Source organism: Neofelis nebulosa, chromosome 9, assembly GCF_028018385.1.
Source record: "Neofelis nebulosa isolate mNeoNeb1 chromosome 9, mNeoNeb1.pri, whole genome shotgun sequence".
Lineage (NCBI taxonomy): Eukaryota > Metazoa > Chordata > Mammalia > Carnivora > Felidae > Neofelis > Neofelis nebulosa.
The window spans coordinates 120,144,820-120,160,090 of record NC_080790.1 but is presented as its reverse complement, the minus strand read 5'-3'; the positions used below and the strand labels follow the sequence as shown (position 1 = coordinate 120,160,090).

General features: G+C 55.4%; 1 protein-coding gene across 1 annotated transcript in view; it reads left to right on the top strand.

The window, feature by feature from the left end:
* The first annotated feature begins 514 nt into the window (after window positions 1-514).
* TGM2 (transglutaminase 2) overlaps window positions 515-15,271 on the top strand; it is a 30,997-nt gene continuing 16,240 nt past the window's right edge. The window contains exons 1-4 of the mRNA XM_058685571.1: window positions 515-617; window positions 4,214-4,393; window positions 9,043-9,285; window positions 13,159-13,277. Coding sequence (XP_058541554.1) covers window positions 608-617; window positions 4,214-4,393; window positions 9,043-9,285; window positions 13,159-13,277 — 552 coding nt within the window. The 5' untranslated portion in view covers window positions 515-607. The remainder of the gene's footprint in view (window positions 618-4,213; window positions 4,394-9,042; window positions 9,286-13,158; window positions 13,278-15,271) is intronic.

Here is a 15,271-nt window from a genome sequence, read left to right as displayed (position 1 = left end):
AGATTATCAGTTTTGCCACAGGAAGTGGTGTGGGTGTGCCTATCTTTGTGGGATGTCTGCATGCCCGCACACGAGCCCACGTCTGCGTGGGGGTCTATCTCAGAGTTTCTGCAGGTTTGTGTGTCTGTGGGTGCCCCGCTCTGCTTGTGTCCACACCTGATGATGTGTGTGTGTGTGTGTGTGTGTGTGTGTGTGTGTACGTCTGTGCCCAGGTGCCTCTAATCACCCAGAGTCTGATGATGTGTCCAGGTGCCTCTGTGTGTCCTGATCTAATTCTGTGTCTCTGTCCATTGCCGTCGCAGCCTTGAGTGCTGTCCGCTCCCCCAGGGGGCGCCCTTGCCCAGCTGCCACTCCTCTCCTCTCAGGCTCCTGCCCCCGGGGCACCCTAACTGGCGGAGAGCAGGGCCCAGAATGGGCAAAGGTGGCCCCGCCGTGGCCCCGCCTTCTGGCGCGGCCCCGCCCCCTGCCCGCCCAAAGCGGGCTATAAGTTCTCTGTCCCTCTCAGCTTCGGCAGTGCTCGCCTTCAGTGGTCGCACTTGGAGGGTCCTGCCACCCGCACTTGGAGGGTCCTGCCACCCGTCAGAGGAGCCACCGCCACCACCTGACCATGGCCGAGGGTGAGTATCAGGGTCAGCGCTGCCGCCAAGCACGGGCCCGCGCCTGGCCACCCCTCCCTGTCTCAGGGGTCCCCCCTGTGCCATGGTCGGCTGGGGGTCAACACCTGGCAGGCGCTCTCCCCAGTCTGGAGAGCAACAGGAAGGCTGGGCTGGGTGAGAAGGGCCTGGCTCCCCCTCAGGCCTGGCCCCGCTGGGGCCTTTCCATCCCCAGGGCAAAATCATTAACCCCTGCCTCCCCGAATCAGACAAAGCAGTGGAACATGCAGGCGTGTTGTAAACTGTAGAGCACTGGACTAGCGGGCCACTGTCACTTGTCCTCGGTCAGTTAGCGGGGCTGGGTCCCTGCTGTGGGCCGGCCGGCACGAAGCTGTGCAGCAGGGTCTGGCCTGGCCTCAGGACACTTAGCTTTGGTTGGTCCCTGCCAGCCGCGGGGAGGAGGCGTGCATGTCGTACCTAGAGGTGTGCAAGTCATGCCTGGCTGACTCCTTGGCCCTGGGGCCAGAGAACAGGTTCTAGCACCCTCTGGGCTGAGAGCACACATGTTCTCTAAGGTCCCCTCCGGCCCCCAAGTTCTGCAACCCCAGTTTTTGGCCACTTGTCGATTCTCAGTTTCCCCTCCCATAAAACATGGATGGGTTGCCCTCGGTACATCCGTGAGGGCCAAGGGGAGTGGAGTCGGGGTCCGATTAATTTCCTACCTGCTCCCCCACTCCACACACACACACACACACACACACACATACACACACACACACACAGTCGCAGCGGTGGCAGCACTCCTGTCCCAGGGGAGGGGTTTCTGCAATGCAGGGTGTCCGTGGACTAAAGCGGCTGGACCCCGTGACCCGGCTAACTCTTGGCTCGAGTCCATGTGGAGAGGGCCTCCACACCACACTGCAGCCCGGGAAGGAGGCGCTGGGAGAGGGGCTCTGAAGAGGGACATGGGGCATGTGGAGCAGGGACGGGAGGAGGGAAGCTGACCTACCGAGTGACCTCGGGCTACCCTTGTCCCTAGCTGGGATCTGGCTCCCCAACACATGAGATCAAAAACCAGCTCAGGGCTGGCTGTGATGGGTCCTCTAGGTGGCATCTCGGATGCAGTTTCCCATCCCTGGCCCCGAGGGAGGCTCAGTGGGGCTGGGGGACCCTGGAGGTGCCAGCTGTGGATGACCTACCTGCCCCATTACCACAGTGGCCGTCTCCTACAGGGGTCCCGCTGGCCTGGGAGACCTGGGGTCCTTTACTCAGTGCAGAAATCCTATGATCCTGGAGCTCAGTGCTTCTGCACCTTGGGAGCTGGGCATGACTTCTGGAAATTCTTCTTTAGATAATAGCCCAAGAAAGCACCCACCTGTCCCAGCCCAGGAACTGACGATCTCTCTATGGTCTTCCAGGGGGACGATGGTGGTCTCTTCCTGCTTAAGCTCTCTGGAGTAGAAGTTTTCAAAAACAGTGTTTCCTCACCCTAGCAGGCCAGCCAGAAGCCCTCCCGGGCGGTGGGGGAGGTCTCTCCTGCTGTGAGCCCCAGGGGGCAGCTCCCTCGGTTCTCGGTTCTCGGTTCTCTTCCCAGGCTCAGAACAACACGGGAGTGTTAGGGAAGGGAAGGAAGGAGTGGGGGAGATGGGGAGCAAACCCTGAGCCGTGGAGCGAGGGGCTTCCAGTGCAGGCTCCAGAATCCACAGCCCAGGTTCAAATCCCAATGCCGCAGCTTGCCTCGGAATATCTCCTCCCAGTGGTGATAGTTTCTGCATAGGTGGAGTCGTTGTTGTGAGGTTTTGGGGGAGAAAAGCCATGTCAAAGCCCTCTCTCAGCAGTCACCGGGCACTTGGGGATCTTCCATGGCAGAAGCAGGGCACCCGAGTCGATGGCCCAGTGGAAGGACCCACTTGCTGGGTGACTTTGGGCAGATCCCTGCCCCTGGGTCTCAGCTGGACCGCGTACTCTCCAAGGGCCCCACGGCTCTGAGAGTCCACCTTGCCCACTCTCCCCACGCTGCGGTTTTCTTAATCTTAACCTTGAGCTTGCCAAGATTTCTGAGGTGTGTGCTTCCCTCGGACTCCTCACACCCACCCATGACTTCTACCCCTGCCTTGGCCTTTAGCTCCCTTTGAAACTACAAATAGAGCTTTCACATAACAAACTTCTGCCCTGGGCTAGGCCCCACTTCCTCTGCTAGTCCTCTCAGCAGCCTTTTGAGACTTCAGAGGAGGCACAGAGAGGGAGAGAGACCTGTCCAGGATCACACAGCAGCACTGCAGAACTGAAAAGCGTAGGTCCGGAAGTCTCCAAACCCTCTGTCATTTTCAAACCTTTTTTATCATGGAGAATATTGAAGACACATCAAAGTAAAGAGAAGAATATAATACATGCCTGTGTTCTCATCACCCAGCCTCCTGTGGCCGCTCCTGCCTCCCGGTACCCCTCAGCTCCCCACCCCTGCCCCTGTTATTTGGAAGCAAATCTCAGACATCACCATTTCACCTGCCAATATTTCAGTAAAACATAAGGGCTCTCTCTCTTTAAGACATGAATAAATTAACCAAAAGTCCTTACTATCGCCACGATTCCACGGGCATTCAAATCTGTGATCATCTCATGAGTATAATAAACGTTTTAGAATACTTTTTAAAAGACCAGGATCCAGATGAGGCCTGCATAACCCAATGGGTCGAAATGTGTCTTCGGTTTCTCTTAATCTATAGTTTCTGCCTTCAACTAATTTTTTTCTTTTTTTTTCTTGCAGTTTTTTTTTAAGTTTATTTATTTATTTTGAGAGAGAGAAACAGAACGTGCCTGCAAGCGAGGGAGGGACAGAGAGAGAGGGAGAGGGAGAGAGAGAGTCCCAGGCAGGCTCTGTGCTCTCAGTGTGGAGCCAGACGCAGGGCTCGGTCTCAGGAACCGGGAGATGGTGACCTGAGCTGAAATGCAGAGTCGGACGCTTAATGGCCTGAGTCACCCAGACGCCCCACCTTGCGGTTTATTTGTTGAGACAACCAGCTCCTCTGCCTTTTGTCTCCCAGAGTGTGAATTTTGTCCGATCGCATCCTGGTTCTGTGTTTAACATGTTCCTCAGTCCTCCGTATGCCCTGTAAATTGAAAGCCGAACGTAAAAGGCAAAATCGAACCTCCGCCCAATACTGCCCCACCTCACTTTTAACAAAAGAACCCTTTAATCGTGACCGAATAGCTCCTGTTGAGTGAGCATTTGTTATGTGCCAGGCACCGTGCTAAGTGGTTCACAGCAGTCCCGTGACAGGTGAGGAACGGGAGTCCAGAAAGTGGACTTGCCTGAGGTCACGATGCTGGAAGGCGGCCAGGACTTCTCCTACCACGCCACAGTGAGCACGACATTGTGACTATGACAGTGAGCACGGCGTTGTGACTATGAGGAAGAGAAGAGTCGTCGGGGAGATTCGGCCCCGGCTGACCCCAGGGTGACAGGGATGGGTGGGGGCTTGGGAGGGGGCAGGGCGGGTAACCATTATCCAGAGAGGCCTGGCTCCCGGGGATCCCCACATCCACGGAGCCCCGAGGGCACAACTGGCTGAGGGAGGCCACCCCGGCTCAGGCTCACGCCCCTCCTGCTGTCTCCGCAGAACTGGTTCTGGAGAGATGTGACCTGGAGCTGGAGGCCAATGGCCGTGACCACCACACAGCCGACCTGTGCCGGGAGAAGCTCGTGGTGCGGCGGGGCCAGGCCTTCCGGCTGACACTGCATTTCAAGGGCCGAAACTATGAGGCCAGTGTGGACAGCCTCACCTTCAGTGTCACGACCGGTGAGTACCACCCCGTCGCCCCGACCTGCTCTGTTCTGTGATCTCCTGGCCCCCTGACAATGAGGCAGGTGGCTCCGTTCCTCTTTGCTACCCCCCCCCCCCGAGAAGGTCCCAGCGGTCACTAGCCCCATTGTACAGATGAGGCAACTGAGGCCCAGAAAGTGGAAAGGGGACGCCCCAGGCCACCCAGCCTCGTAAACAAGTTTGCTGGGCACCCGGTTCCAGAAAACCTGTTATCGCCCTGGATAACAGCTTCCTACCACGAAGGTCATCAAGATCCTGCCCAAATCAAAACAGCTTTCCAACTCTTATCAACAGCTACTTCCCCCAATCCACGTAACCTGAAGTCCTCTGGGATCGGGCTCACGTTGGCTCTGGGTAGTGGAGAGAACCCAGCTGCCATCTCCCTGAGGGGACAATTTTGTGTTCCCATAGTTCCTTCTCCAGGCCTCAGGAGGGCTGCCTCAGGCTCAGGGGGTGGCAGACCTGGGCTCTGGTGTGGACTGGACTGCCTACCCGCTGTGTGACCTTGGACAAGTTGCTTAGCCTCTCTGGGCTTGAGTTTTATCTTGTGAAAAGCACTCCTGGTAGAAGGTGTCAGGTGAGAAGGGCCAGACGTGGCGGGGTGCCTTGTAGACGTTAGTAGCCGCTGCTGCTTTTGCTCTGGGGGGCCCCAGTGACGGGTGAAAGGACATTGAGGCCCCAGCCACGTCATCCCCACATGCCCAGTTCCCAATCTTCTTTGCTTGCCATTCCTGGGAAAGTGGCCTCGAATGCCGAATCTCTGGATTTGGCTCCTGGTGGGAACCACTCCCTTGAGGTCAGCTAGGGGCCACCTGGCTGGGCCTCTGCCCAAGGGTGAGAAAGGCCAGTTCTTTCTGAGACCACCGAGGGCAGAGAGAGCAGCCAACAGGCTGCGGCCCATATTTACCTGGGTGGCCGTTTGATAAGGCTTATCATGGTGCTTGCAGACCGGCCACGGCTATCTCCCCCGTGCCTTTCCTTCCTTCCCCTCTGCCTTCTGGCACAGATACACCTACTACCCAGGGGCAGCACCCCCCCCCGCCCCCCGCAAAACCAGTACCCTTGGGGCCCTTTCTAACTGAACTGAGGAGCATCCGCGAGCCTCTGACCTTTCTAACTCAGTTTCCCTCTCTGTAAAGTGGAAGGTTGTAGTATATGACAGTTATGTGCTGGGTAGGATACCCTGAGAAGAGTCAGGGTCAGGGTCAGGCTTGGGATGATGAGAATCACAGCAACCTACTGTATGCATGCTCGTTCTCGATCTGCCCATCTGGGAAACATACTGAGACCCCATTTTACAGATGAAAATACTGAGGCTCAGAAAGGTCAAGTTACCTGCCCAGGTCACACAGTAAGTTAAGGACAAAGCAGGGTTCAAACCTGCCCCCAGAAGTGAGGCTTTTCACTGGTGAGCTGACAGCAGACATATTTACCTAATCACCATAAGGGCCTGCTGGGTCTCAGTTTGTTCTTCTGTGAAATGGAACAGTAGAGAAACTGCCAGAGGAGGCTACCACTGACTTCCCACCTTCTTTCTCTTCTTTCAAGGCATCTCCTTTCTTTCTTCTTCTCCATTTATCTAGGCGGCCTGGCGCCAGGTAATTAGGCCTCAAGTTCAGGGTTGGGGGAGGGGGTGGGTACAGCTGACCTTCCCATCCCAGCAGCTAATCTCTGTTCTCCAGTCTCTACCAATTTATCTCAAACCATAGCCGGTCTGTGCTGGTCACCTCCACAGCCCTCGAGCAGACACGGAGGGCACTCTATCTCTGGATGCACACAGCTTCCCTGTCTGGGCCACCAAGACCCTCCCATGGGCTGAGGAAGCCTGAGGGACAATACCAGGAAGCCAGGCCTTTCATCTCAAGGCCTGGTTTGGATCAGCACCCAGCCCCAGGCCTGGCCTGAGCACCTTGCTCTTGTGCTGCAACATTCTAGCTTGTGATCAGCCTGTCCTGCCTCCTAAGGGAAACTGAGGCCCAGAGAGAGGAGAGAGCTGGAGAAGGGTCACTCAGTGAGTGGAGTATGTGGCCTGATCTACACATACCTGGATGCTGTGTATTTCACCCAGACAGTTGGAGACCTGACAGGCTCTGTTACGGGACACAGACCGCAATAGACAAACACTTTATCATGGGAATAAAGCTGTTTCCTTCCAAGAGGGGACCGAGCTTTGGAGGGTGAGTGGGGTGGGAGTGAGGCCAGCCTGAGGGAGTGAAAAGAACCTTTATGAGGTTAATAGAGGGCTTTCCTCTGGAAGGTTTCCCTCATCCACCCCCCTACTCCACCCAGTCTGGATGGTCTGGGATAGTCCCCAGGACTCCTCAGATCTCCAGGTCATTTAGGCCCACAGGGATTCCCCGAAGCATCTCTGGCCCCACAAAGATGTGAAACCAAAGCCGATGACTTTTTGAAGCCAGCTTATGTGAGCAGTGGTGGTGTGGGGGGCGGGGGGGGGGCGGGAACAACCTGTTCTCTCCCCGATCCCCCATCCGGGGACCCTTGGAAGAAAGCAGTGTGTGTGTGTGTGTGTGTGTGTGTGTGTGTGTGTGTTTGTGTGTGTGTGCACAGCTGCCCCAGGATGGGGAGAAAGGGAAATGTTTCCTGACCTGTCCTTGAGGGTAGTATGTCAATAGAGACAGTGGCTATGGGACCTGGCCCAGGTTATTCCCATGGTGACCAGATCACTGGATGTCCAAACAGGGACATTTCTGAGAATGAAAGGACACCATTAAGAATTGTGCTGGGGCCGCAGGTATAAACTGGGGCTGTCCCAGGCAAACAGGTCTCCCCGCCTTTGTCCCTCGCAGCCTCACTTTCCATATCTGTAAAGTGATTCAGTTGAACAAGACAATTTCTACATTCCACCCCAGTCCTCAAAATCTGTTGTTTGGCCTGGGGATTCTGACTTTTAATAGTCCCTTTTGACGACGCTGAGGAATGCCCACATTTACTGCACAATTACTGCACTAGTCACTGTTTTGAATGCTTCCTGAGAAGTCCTTTGCCGGTCCTCTAAACCGGGCCAGGAAGTGATAGTGACAATAATAAACCAGAGCTATCATTTATTGAGCACTTACTGTGTGCCAGGCACCATGCGATGTACCTCAACTGCTTTAGGCTTTATAATGACCTTACGAGGAGGTAGGTATACTGTAATTGACCCCATTTTACAGATGAGGACACTGAGGCCCAAAGAAGCTAAGTAGCTTGTCCGAGGTCACAGAGCCAGTTTCAGACACAGGATCGACCCTCCTCACGCATGTGGTCCAAGCCTGTTTTCTTCCTGGATGAGAAAATTGCAGATCGGAGAGGCCTGGTGACTTAGCCCAGCTCACGCAGCACTCAGAACCTGAGAAGGGGGACCAGACCCAGGCTGGCTCTTGGGGCCCTGTGCTGCCTGACTTCTCAGGCTTATAGCTGACTCCTGGCACCCAGTCAGGGCCTCGGAGGCCTGTGTCATGCCTGTTAGCTCACGGTTATATTTGGGCTCGGGTGTGGCCGGGGCTGTCGGGTGGGTAGGAGGAGGCAGGGTGCTGGGAGGGAGCCCCTCAGTGAACAAGCCCCCATATTGTTAGCAGCAGGTGGGCAGAGCACAGGGAGGGAGATGAAAGGATAAAAATAAACTTTCCCGGGCAGCCGCCCAACCAGGCAGAGAAGGTTCTGTTTCTCCTCTCGGCCACCCAAGTCCAGGAAAGATGACCAGCCCCTCCTCGCCCTCCCATGACTCAAACCTGCCTGCCCAGGCAGGGCCCTGCCCGTACCAGGAAAAGCAGGCTCCCTATCTCGCTGAAGCTTCCAGACCCCTCACAAGAGACCACGGGAATGAGAGGCGCCCTGGAGGACAGCCCAGAGCCTAGAGATCTGGGCTCAGACGCTGACGTTGCCCCAGACCCCTACGATATCCTCGGGAGACCCCCTCCTCTCTGAGCCTCAGTTTTCCCATCTGTACAAGAGGTCTCAGGGAAAGCAGGCGGTGGGGGGCGGTGGTTATAACTACCTCCTTGGAGCTGCCTTTGAAGATACAGAGGCCAAAAGCCGGAGGGGGCCCTGGGGAGACAGACACCTAGAGGCTGGATGGGCCAGCACCTACCAGCAAGGGACCTACCTCCCCGACGGGTTCCTGTGGGGCATCAGAGGACCAAGGTCTTATCCTACTCAAAGTCTGGGCTTCTTCTTCTGAAAGGAAGAGCTGGACCCTTGCAGGTAAAGGATTTAGGAGGAAATGGAGCATCCATTGGTGCTACAGATGGACAAACTGAGCCCAGAGAAAGGGCGTGCAAAGTCACGCCAGCCCAGGCAGCGCGACGGAGGCCCTGCCCCAGGTTGAGCGGTCCTCTCCCCCGGGAGACATCTGTCCGGTTGGGAACCTGCTGTGGGCGCGAGACCTGTCACATGCTCTCGCAAAAGCGCCCTGCGAGGTCGGGGTCTGACCCTCGCTTTACAGACGAGGAAACCCAGGCTCAGGGAGGTGAAACCTCTCGCCAAAGTTCCCTCAACGGTCGGCAGCGCACCTCGGCCTCCGACCCAGGCCCGTGGGACCCCCGGCGTGTGCCGGCCCCCGCCGGGTCTGCCACCGTCCCTCCCTGCCCACGTCCGGCTCACGGCCACTGCCTCTCCTCTGTCAGGTCCAGCTTCCAGCAAGGAGGCCGGCACCCGGGCCCGTTTCCCGCTGTCCGATGCCGTGGAGGAAGGTGCCTGGACGGCCAAGGTGGTGGACCAGCAGGACAGTGCCCTCTCGCTGCAGCTCAGCACCCCGCCTAACGCCCCCATCGGCCTGTACCGCCTCAGCCTGGAGGCCTCCACCGGCTACCAGGGCTCCAGCTTCGTGCTGGGCCACTTCATCCTGCTCTTCAACCCCTGGTGCGCAGGTGAGCCATACGATCCGTCAGCAGGGTGTGGAGACGGGCAGGGCCGGGCCCACCCACGGGGGCCACTGAGGGTGGGGGCAGTGGGGCAGAAGAGACATCAAAGCAGGTTGAGCAAAACCCCCTCAGCGCCGTGCCGAGCTCCGGCCTCGCCAAAACCTTGCGGTGTGAGCACTCTTATTATTATCCCTACTTATGGAGGAAGAGACAGGCACTCGGACACAAAATGACTTGCCCAAGGCCACACAGCTACCAAGGGATCTCACCCTGTGCCGGAGCTCATGTGTTCCCACCGCACTGTGCCGGGGCACAGACGCGTCTTGGGTTCAGAGCCCCATTCGGGAATGCGGTGCCCAGGGGAGGCCCAGGGCCATGGCTCCACGTCTGGTTGTGTTTCGTGGGGCTCTGTTTGAAATCTCCCCACACCGGCCTGGGGAGGGGAACCTGAGGGAGGTGGAGGGGTAGGGTAACCAGGAGAGGCGGGCAGGAGCAGTTTGGTTAACTACGTGCCTCTTTGTACGCTCCCTCAATTCTTCCTCTCAGTAATCCCACGGGGGAGATTGTTAGTGTCCTCGATTCCCAGACAGGAAGCAGGCTCAGAGAGGTCAAGTGGCTTTTGAGGGTCCTCTAAGTAAGTAAGTGGGCAATGCTGGACAAAACTAGCAAGTTGCAGGGGACAGCTCAGAAGAAAGGAGGCTGGCTGGAGGAGGAAGGGGGAGGCAGGGGCTGCCACATCCCTTCCCGGCCCTCAGTTTCCCCATCTGACCGACAGGGCAGCCAGATCCATTTCTTTCTTGCTCCTGCATAGCACGGCAGAGAGAGATGCCTTGTGGGCAGGCCTGGGAATGGGGAGTCCCTCCTCAACGCTGGGGTCCAGCCACACATTCCAGCCTCTCCAGCATCAGACGACCAGTTTCTTACTGGATCACTGCTTTTATTTTTTTCTTCACCATTTTGGGACATTTTATAACACATTTGAGGGGAAAGGTTTTTTATTTTCTCTTGTACATATCTTGGCTTTAATTTTTTGTTTTAAGCTTATTTACTTGGAGAGAGAGAGGGCGAGCAGGGGAGGGGCAGAGAGACAGGGAGACGGAGAATTCCGAGCAGGCTCCGAGCTGTGAGCGCGGACCCCGACGCGGGGCTCAAACCCGTGAACTGTGAGATCATGACGTGAACTGAAATCAAAAGTCAGGCGCTCAACCTACCGAGCCACGCAGGGACTCCGGCTTTTATTTTTAGGTATAACAGTAAGACATGAGAACATCCTCTTCATATAAGCTTTAAGCATTACAGGGAAACGGCCCCCGTGTTGACTCTCCTCCTTGGGGAGCACCATTATTAGCTGTCTTGGGGGGCTCCTCTCCTTAGATTCGAGTGCATGTGCCTGGAGACATCGCTGCGTTAATGGGTTTCTCTTAAACATAAAAGGATCCCACAGTATACATCAACCTACAACTTATTCCACTTTTCCCCTCGACCATACATCCTGAGGATTTTTCCCCATCAGTGTGCATCCATCTGCTTTTTCTTCTTAAGAGCTCAGAATGTTCCACATCTTGCCAGTGAGGACAGTTTATTGATCTGGCCCTCCACCCAGGGACATGAGGTCGTCCCCGGGAGGTCCTCACAGGGAAGATCACTCATCCTTGCTCACATGCCCTGGGGCCACATGAAATGGTGTCTTGGGACAGAAGTGGCTTCTCTGGACCGCACTGGAGATGTGTTTTGATCTCACCAATCTGCAAAGCTTACGGCTAGTCGCCAGCCCTGCCCGTGGAGCAGGAAGACGCCAGTGTCCCCCACTTGTCGACCCCACAGGGTCTCAAAGTTCAGGGAACAGGGAGCGGAGTTCTGGGGATGTCCCCTTCCTTTGGCCTTTCCTCCAGCCCTGCCCCATCCCCGCCCCGCGGATTGGGGTGGCTGTCAGCCAAGCAGCTCAGTGACTAAAGTGACCCACATCCCAGGGCGGGAGCCCGGAGGGGACAGTTGGAGCTGGTGATGCTGAGGCAGGAAGTTGGGCTCAGTGGAGGTGTGGGTGTGGGTGGGATAGGAAAATTGCTGTCCCTCTGGGGCCTGCCTCTGGAACCCGAGCCTCCTATCCCCGAGGGGGGTGGGAGGAAGGTTGGGGAGGTGGGGGGCGGGGGTGGGGTTCTCATCCCCACCTTGACCAGCAGAGCTGCGAGGAGGGCACGGTCCCTGCCTGCTGAGCCAGGGTGGGGCCGAGCTGACATGTACTGACACTCTCCCCACAGTGACGAAACACCCTGGGTTTTTCTTTCTCTTTCGTTCTCCCAACCTATCTGCTGACTTACCACTGTCTAGTTCATTTACTGTAAGGCTATTTTTATTGCAGTCCCAGGAGCCAACAGTGCAGGATATACAAGGCAAAAAATACTCGGCCACTTTCACATTTGCTTTCCTCCGTGCAATAAGAGGGGGTTTGCGGGTGGGCCAGACAGCGCCCGGGGACCCAAGGGGCCTGAGCCCCTGCATTCCGGAACAGGGCCACCATATTTTTAGGGACCCATACAAATATATTTTTTTTAACGTTTATTTATTTTTGAGACAGGGAGAGACAGCATGAACGGGGGAGGGGCAGAGAGAGAGGGAGACACAGAATCGGAAGCAGGCTCCAGGCTCTGAGCCATCAGCCCAGAGCCCCACGCGGGGCTCGAACTCACGGACCGCGAGATCGTGACCTGAGCCGAAGTCGGATGCTTAACCGACTGAGCCACCCAGGCACCCCAAAAATATTTTAATTTCTTTTAAAATCATGAAGAAAAAGTGAATGTTTAGGTCAGAGGATGTGTTTTGACATGTGATATTAATATATTTGTCATTGTACCAATGCAGTCATAAAGTATATTTAAAATTTTTTTTTTTTATGGAGGAAGGGGCCCACAGAAACAAAGATGCCCAGGGCCCACCAAAGTCATGACGTGGCCCTGGATTTCCTCTCCCCAGCCTCAGCTTCTTCACCTGTGAAGTGGTGAAGGTAAAGGCCAACTTGACCTTTACGGCTCCTGCCCTCTGGCCCCGACTGCCGCAGCCCTCTTCTCTGCGGTCATCAGCCACAGGCCACTGAGTTCCAGGCATTTCCTGGCAGCTGCACCTTTGCTGTCTCTGGTCCTCTGCTTAGAATGTCATCCCGCCAGGCTCCAAGTATCTAAATCTTAGTCCTTTATCAAGGCGGCATTCAGAGGTCACCTGTTCCAGATGGCCCTCCCGGACCCCCTCAAGGCGGACAGGATCCCGACTCCCCTGAGCCTCGGTGACCCTAGTGGGCTTTCTCTCTGCCTTGAATTACGCTCCTGCTCACACCGGCTGAAGGCTTTAGCTTGCAAAACACCTCCCAGATCTGCATTCCATGTTACTGTCAGGGAGCAGACTTCCTATGGACTAAAGCGGACGAAGAAGGAGAAGTGGTCTCCCCAGGGTCACCCAGCAAGTGAGGATCGGCTAGGAGATGCCTGACTCCTGGTCCAGTGTTCCTCTCTCTCTTGTGTTGGCATCAGTTTTTCCACCTGTAAAATGGGGCTCTCAAGGTCCCCTTCTCATAGAGCCCTTGTGGAGATGAAACGTTAACATGTGTGTCATATGCTTTTTGCAAGCCCCGGCAAGGGTTGCATAAATGGCAGCTGCTGCTAACACCTTATTTCATTGACACAGGATTATTCATGAACGATTAATTAATTAATTAAATCATTCCATCCTGAATTGATTAAGTGATTGAATCCTTCACTGATGATTAAAAGATAGAAGGGCCTCCGAGGCTCTGGCCCGGCCCTAGCTTTCGGCGCCTGGCCGCCCTATCTGTGGTGACCCTGTGCCCTGCCAGACCCAGAGCTGAGGCCCCTTCTTTCCCATCCCCAGAGGATTCTGTGTACCTGGACTCGGATGAGGAGCGGCAGGAGTACATCCTCACCCAGCATGGCTTCATCTACCAGGGCTCGGCCAAGTTCATCAACAACATACCCTGGAACTTTGGGCAGGTAGGGCCGCATGCTGCCTTTTCCACCGCTACAGGCCCACTGTGTGCTGGGCCCTGGGTCTGAGGCGCCGAAAGCTTCAGAGGTGGGAGCTGGTCTCGGGGTTGTGACCGCAGGCTGTCAGGGATTCAAGGGCCCCGAAATGGCTGGAGGCTCAGAGAGGGCCCAGGCCAAGCCCGAGATCATACGGCAAAGGGTTGCCCTACCCACCGTGGGAATGGCAGCCCCAGATTCAAGGTGGGGAAAGAATCAGGAGAGCCTTTGGGAATTGTGGGGCCGGTCGGTGCTCCAGGAGGGAGAAAGGGAACATTCAAGGCCATATAACTAAGTAATAAAAATGCTCACTATGTGCTAAGTAAGTCCCGAGAGGAGGCTTTAAACCATCGTCTCGATCAGTGGTTTTCAAACATGAGTGTACATTAGAAATCACCAGAAAAGTGTGTTAAAGCACAGATCACTGAGTCCCCACCCTTAGTTTCTGATTCAGTAGGGCTGGGTGCGGGCTGAGAATTCGCATTTCCAACTAGATCGCAGATGATGCTGATGCTGCTGACCGGTGGTCATACTTTGCGAACCACTGGTTGTATCAGTCAGCTGCTGCTGAATAACAAACAAGTCTGAAATGTACACACTTAACAACACGTTTACAACTTAACAACAGCCATTTATTATTTCTTACAAATTCATGGGTCAACCAGAGCCTAGCTGTCTAGGCTGGGCTTGGCTGACCTCAGCTAGATGGCTCATCCCTGTTCCATGTGGTTCCTCACCTTCCAGCAGGTCATCCCAGGCTGGGGGTTCAAACTAGTCATCTTATTTCCTCTGCCATCCAGCCTCCCGTGAAAGTTCTTGAGACATTGCTGAGAAAACTCATGAAGCAAGAGTCCTCCCACTCCTGGCCCTTCAACCTCCTGGTGTGTTAGGGACTGTTGGCCTTCTGACATGGGATTCACCTTGAGGCTTTTTCCAACAGCCCCTGGGGTGGGGTTTCCATATTCGGGCCTCCAGAATCCTGCCCTGGGGCCACAAAGAAGTCTTCTCTGTGTGCTCTGGAGCTCTGACCTCAGTTTCCCCATCTGAATATTGGGGATAATGGTTGTAAGCATATCTGCCCAGGAACCTGTAGCCTGCTGTGGGATATACATGAAATGGTGGTATGACCGGGATACATAACATACATCAAGAAGTAAATTGGCTTTTCTTTCCCAGGGCTCTGTATTTTACCCTGACAAACAGAACAAAGCCAAGTCCTTCCTTTCATCCCCTGAGTTCCTGTTTTGGGTCCAGGCTTGTGTTGAGCCACTGGACACAGCCCTTGTGAATCTTCGGGAAGCCATCACAATCCGGGATGATAAGACCTAGAGAAAGGAAGGGAATAAATTGCCTGTGGGGATCAGGGAGATTCCTGAAATAGGGCAAGGTCTGAGCTGGGCTTTGGAGGAGGCGGAAATGCGGTCTACTAAGCAAGGGGAAGTGCCTGAGCAAAAGCTCGGAAGAGTCATGCTTAAGAAGAATTTTGTAGCCTTGGGGAGCACTGTATGTGCGAAGGAGCCCCAAGAGATGAAGAGAGAAAAGTCAGCAGTGTCCGGGTTGTGAATGTCAGGCTGATGGCACTAGGGAGCCACAAAAGGGCTCAGAGCCATGGGGAAGCTGTTCTGCAGCATGGAGGGAGGCCTGAGATAAAGTCTGCTTTGGGACAAGACCACAGAGATGGGGAGGAGGGGCCAGGTTGCCTTTGGACTTGTCAGACTAGGTGGTGTGGTGTAATGAGACAAGGAGGGAGGATCCTACTTTTAATAATGACAATGAGGATGAGAAGGTGTGAGCCATACAGAGAGTAGCAGGAAGAACATTCCAAGCAAAGGAAATAGTAAGTGCAAAGGCCCTGGGGCAATGAGTGTGGGTGAGAGTGGTGATAAGAGGTCAGAGATGGGGTGTGGCCCGGATTGTGAAGGGCCTTGCAGCTCACAGGGAAAGTCTAAATTTTATCCTGGGTG